The 10,952-nt window shown below is 33.7% G+C and overlaps 1 protein-coding gene across 1 annotated transcript; it reads left to right on the forward strand.

The window, feature by feature from the left end:
* The first annotated feature begins 3,719 nt into the window (after positions 1-3,719).
* LOC129002243 (cyclin-H) lies at positions 3,720-10,605 on the forward strand. Its single transcript, XM_054429907.1, has 7 exons — positions 3,720-4,068; positions 4,961-5,151; positions 5,726-5,802; positions 6,268-6,392; positions 6,823-7,054; positions 8,413-8,524; positions 10,404-10,605. The coding sequence occupies exons 1-7, from the start codon at positions 3,955-3,957 to the stop codon at positions 10,528-10,530; spliced, it is 978 nt and encodes a 325-aa protein (XP_054285882.1). The 5' UTR covers positions 3,720-3,954; the 3' UTR covers positions 10,531-10,605.
* The last annotated feature ends 347 nt before the right edge of the window (positions 10,606-10,952 follow it).

Here is a 10,952-nt window from a genome sequence, read left to right on the forward strand (position 1 = left end):
ATTTACAAAAAAAGTACAGTACGAGTACAGTAGTAATTGGCCGAATGATTGCTTGCCATATAATGAGATCATGATATCGACTAACCTATTAATGCGTTGGCTACTATTGAACCTGTATTTGTACGGTTCTGACAACAACAACTGTATTTGTTGTATTTCTATACAACGCAAAACTGTACCCATACGAGTAGGTAATAAGCTATCGATTAACCAAAAGCCGTAATATTTCGTTATAAGTAGCCTACCATACGATGCGTCATTGATTATATCTTATTTAATTCTTTTCCCATTACAAAGTCCTGAGAAATCATATTTTTTAACTGTACTGAATGATTTTTGTTTAACGTGAGTTTTAGGTGAAGCCACACAGGCTAACATTTCATTACCAAATGAATGAAGAATTTTAAAACAGGTACATTTAATTAACGTACTATTTATGGATCAATCACATCTGTGTATTTTCTGTCAAACAATACCTTAAAGATCATTACTAAAAGACCTATCTAGAGATAAGCAATCTTTAATGAATTATTTATTACAGTATTTAATCAAAATACAAGTTACATCTCCACTCTAGTCTGTGTGCGTTCGTGTGACGTTCGTTTACATTGATATCGTGGTCTATCAATTTTCACTTTATAAAAACAACTTTCCCTAAAATCTAGTCTCTGGACATTTTTAACATTGACATAATTGTTTTCAAGTGTAAGGAATCAATCGCACAATATATATGGGTTAGTATGATATATCTCATCTCCAAATAATGTTCAAAGTTGCCATTTGCTGTCTATACTAGTACAGGCCACAACAAACACTCAACAATAATGTATACTGCACTTTAGTTTACCGTAAGGAGCTTATTCGGTTTGATAACCAAAAGTCCAGTGAATTTATACAATGGACGGAGTTTGTTTAGGGTTTCTCGGCAGGATAAGGAAATCGAATCACACAATCAAGGAGTATTGTCCAGAATGTCTCGTCTGACATAGCGTCTCGTCCAGATTTCTCGACTCGCAATCATTGACTTTAGATACTACGAGTAGACTTCTTTTGCTCTTTTGTAAAATCTGGAACATATGTCATGTCGACGAAATACTTCCCTTCCATTCTATTTTAAATAAGTTTTTCAGTATTTGGTTTATTTATCCTAATATTACCAGTAGTACCAGAGAAGAGAAAGTTTACAAGTCATCCATTATAATAGATAAAAGGATGTTGATATAAAAGAATAATGATGAAGTACACTCTATACACCAGAAATAAATATACAGGGATGATAAGTTTTTAAGGGGTTATACACTGAATGTCGCAAGGGATTCCCTAAATCAAATTTGGCAATTTTGTTATTTAATCTAAGCTATCAACATTTCCATAAAAACACACCCCCGTAGCAGCAAACCCAAGTGCTCACATAAATTAATCTATAATATTAAAACGAAACAGTGTTTTTTATTTCACATTTCTGAATCAACCACTCGACGGATTTTCATGATTTTTGTGTTGAAAGAAAGATAATTTTGAGAACTAGGGAATGTCGAAGCCATAATTTTAGTTTAGGGTCCCAGTTTTTTAGAAATTAAGTTTTAATTTTTAAAAAGTCTAGCAGCCGACGCTAAGATTCTAAACTAGCTTTTGGCATAAAATAATTTGCTTAACATAACAGCTGTAAACATTCAGCTTTTGTGTCACAAATTCAGCATTTGGATAAAAATGTAAAGATATACTCAGGGTTGACTTATTTATACTATGTGTAATGCTAATCATTGATACGTTCAATTCTTCTATAAGAGGATGACAGATTAATTAAATATACATAGTCAAATACTAGGATGTTCAAATTATTTCTTAAAGCAATCTTTGTAATCTTTGATTTGTTTTAGAGCAATATAATTTGTTTTAACAGCTGGTTAAAATAAAACTATGAGGTTATTTTATTTACTCTTATTTTTTCATTGATTATAGGAAATAAGTAAGATTAGTAGAGATAATTAGACCACAGTTTAAAATAGTTTAGACCAAAATTAATTAAACCACAGTACAAATCGAGGCTCTGTACACGAGTCTTAATAAAAAAGGATAAATGCAAATTATTTTACTGCTCCACTTTTCAAGGAAAGATTAGAAAATAACAATATGTTTATATGTTGTAATTCTTCATGGTAGCTTTCTTTTTACAATTAATGTTTGTCTGCTTTAACTTTGTTTGGATTAGGCCCGGAAATATTGATGTCATTAAAAGAAGATCGAGAATAATCCGGAATCTTGATTTTAAATTAACACCACAACCTCAGCCGGGTTTTATACAAAGATAAACAGATGGATGACATAGATTGAACACAATGTCAACATTGACCTACGATACTGCAATGGCCTATATTCGGACCGTGGCCCACTGCGGGTTGATAATATTATTAAAAATAACGTATATTTTATAAATACAACATTATAAACTTGTTTAAATGTATTATTTAATTTTTGTTTCCTTAGTCAATGCCATTCAGTTATGTTTCCTTAGTCTTTTGTTTCCTTAGTCAGAGCGAGGTGAATAAAAACTAGAGAACCCTCCCACTTGTATTATTTTGAGTGAACACTTGTCAGCAAGTGAATAAAGGAAGAGTTCACTTCCACTACAAGGGAACCCTTTTCTGACACAAGACAACTCTTAAAAACATGTGAATAAAGAAAAAACAAACACTTGTCTAGAAAGAGAACACTCTTAGATTTACAAGTCAGGGTCAACCCACACTTGTAACTGTTCACTTGCCCAAAATGGCTGCTTTCATGCATATTCGTGAACGAAAACAATATGGGATTAGAATAAGTATAAGCCCTAACAAGTGCAAACAATTGCTCAGATTTGAAGATGCAAGTGCCCAGACAGCACAGAGTTATCTATAGAATATCTTATAAACTATAAACATATAACTTGGATATTTAAGATATATATAGATTATCAATATCCAGATATTTATATTTGTTAGATATTGCGAAGAAGTTTAAATGTCACTAATTTCTACTTTCAGCAGATATTAGATTTACAATATCTTAAGAACATCTAAAACTGAATATTATACGAATATCTGCTGACAGATCACAAAAAAAATATAATAAATACATAAAACCACAAAATAATAAAGATTTAGTCTGAAAAGCACATTTATCAGTTGAGTATTTTGATTAAACAGTTCATAAAAACAATTTTTTTTTTAAACAACTAGACAAAATTTTATATACACAGAGCAATAAATAAACTTATAAATTAGTAGGCCTGTGTAATTTGTTCATGAATATTCTAAATCTGATTACTTTGGCCACAGAATTAAGCTGTTGCAAACATTTAAATTGCCCAAGTTAAATTGTTTGTTTTTATTATGAAAAACGAGTGTTCTCTTTAAAAAACCAGTGTTCACTACAAGTGATCACTTGCCGGGGCAAGAGGGAACCCTCCGTACCACAAGACAACTCTCGCGAGTGAACTCTTGTGTTTATTCACATGCTATTTAAGAGTAGGCTAGACTTGCTTAGTGAACACTCTCAAGCTATCACTTGTTTTTATTCACCTCACTCAATGCCTCTGTTAACCACGGCCACCTTTAACAGTCAAACCCGTTCAAAAACAATGAAGTTACATAGCAAAGCTATGCCAGTTGCCAGTTGTTTTGTTTGGATCAAGAAAAAAACATAACCTAAAATCAAACCGAGCCCAGATCAAGAATCAAATCAACAAATTAACCTAACCTCAACCTCTAACTTGTCAAAATTGAAGAATAGCCTAATTCAATTCGTCAGTGTAGTATTTTAAACTTTCAAATTACCTGCATGCATGCCCTGACTTATCTTAAATTCATCTTATAACTTATTTTTCTGTAATTTCTTTGAAAGGTATAACATTGCCTGATTTAAATTTTAGGCCTATGATCTGTCACTGTCAGTGATAATATTAATTTCTTAACAATGTATTCATGTAGTACACAACGGAAATCTTGGACATTCCCAGACGAAGCTGGACTACAGAAACTAAGAGACGAAGCAAATAGAAAGTATATCAGTTCTCATAAGATGAAAGAGGTAAGAATATTGTAGCTACTCCATAAGTTAGGCTAGTAATTATATTTATTCATGAAAGGGAACAAGGGCTAATGTTTCCAATGCCTATCTTGCCTATCATAATAACCTACGGTGGAAAAATCTGTAGGCCTACCTTTGGTAGGATTATATGGAGGCCGCCCTTAAACAATGTGCTGCTCGGTTATCATGAATAGAAAGTATGACTCATCTGGTACCGTCCTATTCGTAACAAGACGAGGAAAGTCCTACAAACATATTTATGATAACATAACCGCCACAGCACGCTGTAAGATATGTGGCTTCCGTATAATACCAAAGTAGGCCTACCAAAAAATCAAATTTGAAGAATGTGTTCAAAGTTGCCTAGATAGCCTATTTTTGTCATGCCTCAAAATGATACGCAAACACGTACCATAAACATTTCAAATCAGCTGATTCAGCAAGATGCGAAGCCATTATCTAGTCTAGACTTAACTTAAAAAATCCAGCGGCATTTTTGTAAACAAAACACTAACTTAACTTACTTAAGTTAAAATCTTTTAAGGGAATGCAAACCAAACAACCCAAATGTATGTACCACGATAAGGATCCGCCTCGCTCTGATTTTCAAATTTCGAGCCCACTAACTTAACATAGGAGAGCAACATTATGTCAGTAGGCCTAGGCTACATACATGAGTTGTGGTTTTCTTGGAATTTGACAGAAGTATTTGGAACTATGGCTATTTACTTACAGTACTTTGTTCGTATTTTTTTTATGACAACATTTCCCAGGTTCTTAACTTAACAGTTCAGATATATCGTATATAATCGATACGATATTTCCATTCGGTTGTTTGTGGCCCCGCTTATGCAAGTCTACCCTGATATTTTAACTGTACTTTTTATTTTAGGGTGAAGAGAGTGTGTATTTAACGTCTGCCGAGGAGAGAGTGTTGTTGCTTCACTATCAGCTGCAGCTGAGAGATTTTTGTCGCAAGTTCCACCCAGCCATGCCCAGGGCTGTGGCAGGGACGGCGTTCAACTACTTTAAACGGTTCTACCTCAACAACTCGGTTATGGATTATCACCCTAAGGAGATTTTGTAAGAAATTTAGTAGGCTAACATAGCTGCTGTCATTAATTCACTTAGTGTTTTAGATCTATAAACATGCTTAAGGCTTTTTATTGGTAAGTGTGTGGTACATAGAAAATGTTCTATCACAGCTCTGATTCGTCCGTGTATTGAATGATCAAGAGTTCGGCTTCTAAAAGCCATATCTGTATAACTCTTTAGGGCCTTAAAATTATCTTGCAGTAAGTTATTCTGAAGCGATTTAAATCCTAAAAACACAAAAAAACACTAAAAAAAACTTGTGCCGGAAATACTTGTTGACTAGTAAGGAAGAGCCAGAGCAGGAAAATTCCTATCGCACCCGGGGTCTTCCTTGTTGGGGTGTTGGACTTTGCCTTAGACACCATCGACTAGTGCTAGACACCACTTAATTGTACCATTGAATGTTTCCTCTGTACCTTACTTCTCCGTGGTTCTTTTGTACACAACTTAAAATGCTTCTTCCACAAGCAAGCATAAAATAAAATATAGTTTCTGCTTCTGCATATCATGTTAAATAATGTTATTTCATTCATATATCTAACTTTTTGTTCTTCAATTTCAGAGTCACCTGTGTATTTTTAGCGTGTAAAGTAGAAGAATTCAATGTGTCTATTTTCCAGTTCGTATCCAACATTAAAGGTGAGTACCAGTACACAAGTTTTGTTTAGCATTTATGTTGTCTATGTATTTCATCAACCATGTCCGATTTGTTTATTCCGTATTTTACAAGGGCAGGTAAATTAAAATCTTAAAATTCAGTGGTTCTAAATTATTTGCTGAATATATTTTTACAAATATTATAACAAACATATATATACACACAAACACATGCCAGTGCCGGCCCTAGGGATTGCGGGGTCTCCCTTAATACCTGAAATACGTCTGAATGGGGCCCCCTTGAAAATCGCGGGCCCCAGGCACAGCCTTGTTCGCCTTTATGTAAGGTCTTATATGCCACTGGAATTTAACCATACAAGGGAAAATCACGTACAATAATGTACTGATGAGAACTAATGGAATGTCACCGCATCTCTACAGAATTTACAGCTGTTGAATTTTGATTGCCTTAAAATATATTTTTATCAATTATTTCACTTGTCTCAGGTGACAGAGAGAAAGCATCCGATATTATCATCAACAATGAGATGTTGCTCATGAGACATTTAAATTACCAACTCACCGTTCACAACCCGTTCAGAGCGGTAGAGGGGGCTCTCATCGATATTAAGGTAAGGTATACCAATTCCATGTCTTCGCAACATTAGAATTTCAATGGTCACAAAAGAGTTTCCTAGATAAAGAGTTCACACAGTGTGCGAAATGTAGACTACTGATCAATCGCTCTCAACATTTTCTTTGGGACATTTGACATTTTTAATTCATAAGGCTGATCAATTGGTTATTATTTTATTGAAATGGTGAATTAAAACAATTGTAAAATGGTTCAAAAGTTTTTTTTGTTGTTGTTATGAAATGAATAACTTAACATGTGACAAAGAATAGATTTTGGCCAGACCTAGATAATGTGCTATGAATTATTAGTAAAATAAATATAGCCTAAGTTTACCAATAAATTTTAAGCATGTGAGTATTGCAGCACAATATTTAGAAGTAATGAGTGTAAAGGATACAGAATTATATGAAGTGATATGTGCGCAGACACGCAGCCAACTGCTTAATGCAGAGAGACTGCGGCCGAGTGTGGAGGACGCGTTGGACAAACTGTTCCTCACAGACGCCTGTTTGTTGTTCGCTCCGTCCCAGATAGCATTGGCAGCGATTCTCCACGCAGTCAGCAAACTGCAGGAGAATCTTGACTCTTTCGTAACGGAAATCTTGCTGGGACCGACACATCAGGATTACATTGTCCACATCATTGAAATCATCAGAAGTAAGTTTACAGAAGTTGTTTAGCCACATAATCCCTGATTTGGTGAGATTGTTTGTGCCTTTGTAGTATAGTTGGCAACAGAAAGTAAAAAAGGCTGTTTGGTTTTTATTCTGCAAGTTACAGTTTTGTTTTGACAATTCGTTGTTTGGTTGTTTGTTCTTTCAAGTTAGTCCTCACTAGATGCGCTTGTTGCATCTTTTTGACAACTTTTACCTGCAACAAATAAATTAAATTAATATAAATGGCTATAAAATAATAGCTTATTAGTTTTTACTCACCTTCTTGCTTCTTGCAAAATAAAAGTAACAGTTTCTTGCGAGAATTCTTCACTGTGACCATAGTATTCTTACTTATCACCTGAAATGAGATAATTTGTTAGTGAGAGGAAGAATGCATGAAAACATGAAAGTATAGGCCTACATTCGTTAGCTGTTCTATATTCTTTGATTTCATGATATGATATGAGCTATCAATGAATTGGGAGGTAGGATTACCTGATGACAGAAAATTAACAGTTGGTAGTATTTTGTTTTAGCTATACCCTTTGCAATATGGGAGTGCACTTGGAAATGGTTTTTTAAATGCCATTTAGGCGCACTCCCATATTGCTAAGAGTATGTGTATAAGTAAGACATGTACGTTCAGTTCTATTGACTAACCTGTTCTGCTCCTATTATTGATGTGTAGATTTCCTGATCCTTTGAATCTCATCTCCTTCCTATTGCTCCTCCGTTACTTGGTTCCAAATTTATATGCTACTCTAAACGGGTGAGTTTTTGTAGTTTGTTGAAATTGAAGTTACATACCGGTACTGAAAAATGTACAAGGTTATTGATACAATAAAGAATAATAGTGATACTTACAAAGAAAGAATATCGGAAACTTAAAGATTGTTGGCACAAGAGAATTATTTCTCTTTGCAGGGTTGGTGTAAATTTTCATTTCAATCTGTAAAGAGTGTAGTAGGCCTACTCAATTTGAGGGCGGCAGTAGATTTGATTCCAATAAAATAAAATAAAAACAATAACATTACCAAAAGACGATTCACGTTGTATGAATGTCCTATACAAGAAAAGTTATCTACATCTTTAAAATAGGCATATTTGACTATTTTGATATTTCAACAAATTATTTGTTGCAAACCATATATTGAAAGAAGTATTTAGTTTTTAGACCCAGTAAATTTTCAACATTCACTCGTAATTATGTCTTAAAGGTATTTGACACTCTCAATGTTAACCCCTTTATTCTCAATAAATAAAAGGTCCTCTTTTGAATGATTAAGAATATTATTGTATTATTAACATCAGTAATAACATGTTTTGGACTACAAATTTCGCTATTAATGCATTTTACAGAAATACGCAGCATGATAAAAAGTTTCGAACCTCCTGCCCGAGATGTCATCAGAAGTCTTGAAAAGCGAGTGGAGCGATGTCGAAACCAGGAGAATAACCCAGACAGTCAAATGTGAGTTAAGTCCATCAATATTTTGGAAACAAAAACCTTGGTTAACAAACCCAATTCTATTGTTCAGTTATTAAATAGCAGATTTTGAAATCAGATCAACTAGTGTACCTACCTGTTGCTCGAATTCGAGCAATTGCGAAGCATTACAGGCGTTTTTTTTAAATAATTTCCGATGACTTTATAAGAGTCAACTCAAAGATTATGGAAATACTCAAGATGTACACAACAGTTAGATATAATTAAAATTTTTTGTAAATATCTTATCTTTTTTCAAAAGCTGACCTCGTTTTTTAGTGTTTTCTACAAATGCTTCCCACTCATAGCCGCATTAGGTTGTCTATAATAACTGAAAAAATTATAAACTGTTTTTGATTATAAATGAAAAAAAACAATATTTCTATTTCTTCTACTACTGTACTTGGTTGTGTTCTATGACTTTCCTGTTTCCATTGTTTGCAAATCGGCTCTTTCAATTATTGCTCAAGAAATGTAGCACAGTGTTAATTCAGTTTTATTTTGGCGTATTTAGGATATCAAATTGTCCACAATTTCTCGCTTTTTTCCATTGTAATTTTAAAAATGACACCAACCAAGTATCGTCTACTACAGATGCAATGCGCCAAAGAATATCGTCTACGTGCAATCTCGAAGAAGTGGTAAAAAGACAGAAACCAACCCATACAATAGATATAAGTTAACTCCATAAGAAATAATTTTAAGAGTTACTGTGATATTAGGATTTTCCACTGATTTGGTAAAAGACATTATATTGCAAAACATAGCACGATTCAGATGAAAATTGATTTTAAAATCAGCAAATACCATTCATTGCAAATACTTCATTTTGACAAATTATGAGTAAATCACTATTTAAATATTAACAGCTGTTTCATTAAAAAGTAGTGTAAATGTATGCATATGGTCGTGATGTAAACAAATCTGCTGAGGGGACTTTAAAGGCCTCTGGGGCAGAGCCCCAAGGGAATTTACATCGTTTCTCTTTTGATGGCTCATCTACAGACCAAGACCTTTCTTTAGAGACCTCTACCGAGTTTCTACGCCCAGCCTTTCTCTAAAATTAGCTGTGTCAAAAACCCGTTTTCCCCCCATAAGAATAACATGGGATGTGAATTTAAAGGCCACTGGGGCAGAGCCCCAAGGGAATTTACCACGTTTCTCTTTTGATGGCTCATCTACAGACCAAGCCCTTTCTTTAGACACCTCTACCAAGTTTCTACGCCCAGCCGTTTCCTCAAATTAGCTGTCACAAAGAAAAACAGTTTCAAATTAATATATAGATTCAATTATTACTTGTAAGACTTGTTGTTATTACTTGTTGGTCATCACTGGCCAGGCGGGTTTCGAAGCTTCTACCATCATGGTACCTTAGAATCCATCTTGCTCAGATTTTGCTTGACTTTCTAAACAATTTTCCTATCTACGCTGCTAGTGGCATTTGTAACATTTTTTTAAAGAAAATGTTCCAAACCCTAGTCTTGTTACTGTCTAACATAAATATAAATAAATTGTAAATTGTTCTGTCGTTAAACGTCATTCATTGACAGCCTAGTGACAAATAGCATTTGGTTGGATTTGAACCAGCGACCTTCAGATTTGAAGACACTATAACCACAGGGGTGACAATCATCCGAAATTCTGTAATATTATCATTTATTTACTCTCTTATAGAACCATTCTTTAAATTGCAACTAAATTAAAACAAAAATCTGAATTTTCAACTTGCCTACAGCAATGATAACTTGATGGTTTAAGTTTTTCATCTAAAACATTATCCACACATTTAGATAAACGTATATACATACTCGGAGTGATATGACAGTTGAAAAATTTTAAATTATTTCAATTTCGTCTCTTACAGATACAAAGATAGACTGAGAGATATTGATGATGATGAAGATTTTGGCTACGCTAGTCGACCAACACAAGACACAGAAAAAAACATGAATGAGATAGGAATTTCTAGCCTCAGCTCAAATTCTAGCTAGGTTTCTCAAAACTGTAAAAAAACTTTTAAAAAAATCAAAAGTTTTGTATCGAAATATATTTATTTTTTACTTCCATTTTGGTTTATTAATTCCCTCTGAATAAACCTACAAGTACTGTGTTTGTGTTAAGTTTTCAATAAACTGTGTTAGCGTAAATTAATTCATTTTCTACATTTATCAGTTATGAATTTTTTCGTACTGATTTAGTATATATGATACTTTTATATATGTTTTCCCAACGGTCCCATACTATTTTTTTGATAAACTTAAACATTAAATAGGAAAGACAAGATGTTTTCCCAACGGTCCCATACTATTTTTTTGATAAACTTAAACATTACTTCTAATAGGAAAGAGAAGAGATTTGGCGAAGTTAGTAAGAAGGCATCTGTGTTAAACAATAAATTGTAACATCTGCTGGG

The sequence above is a fragment of the Macrosteles quadrilineatus genome, unplaced genomic scaffold, assembly GCF_028750875.1.
Source record: "Macrosteles quadrilineatus isolate MER2022 unplaced genomic scaffold, UCM_ALF_1.0 Scaffold_9__3_contigs__length_116548681, whole genome shotgun sequence".
NCBI lineage: Eukaryota > Metazoa > Arthropoda > Insecta > Hemiptera > Cicadellidae > Macrosteles > Macrosteles quadrilineatus.

Bases quoted from the DNA above. Each gene is read 5' to 3' on its own strand.
- LOC129002243 (XM_054429907.1), top strand. From the start codon at position 3,955: ATGTATTCATGTAGTACACAACGGAAATCTTGGACATTCCCAGACGAA. The intron at 5,803-6,267 runs GTGAGTACCAGT...CACTTGTCTCAG, and splicing joins GTTCGTATCCAACATTAAAG to GTGACAGAGAGAAAGCATCC. The intron at 8,525-10,403 runs GTGAGTTAAGTC...CGTCTCTTACAG, and splicing joins AATAACCCAGACAGTCAAAT to ATACAAAGATAGACTGAGAG.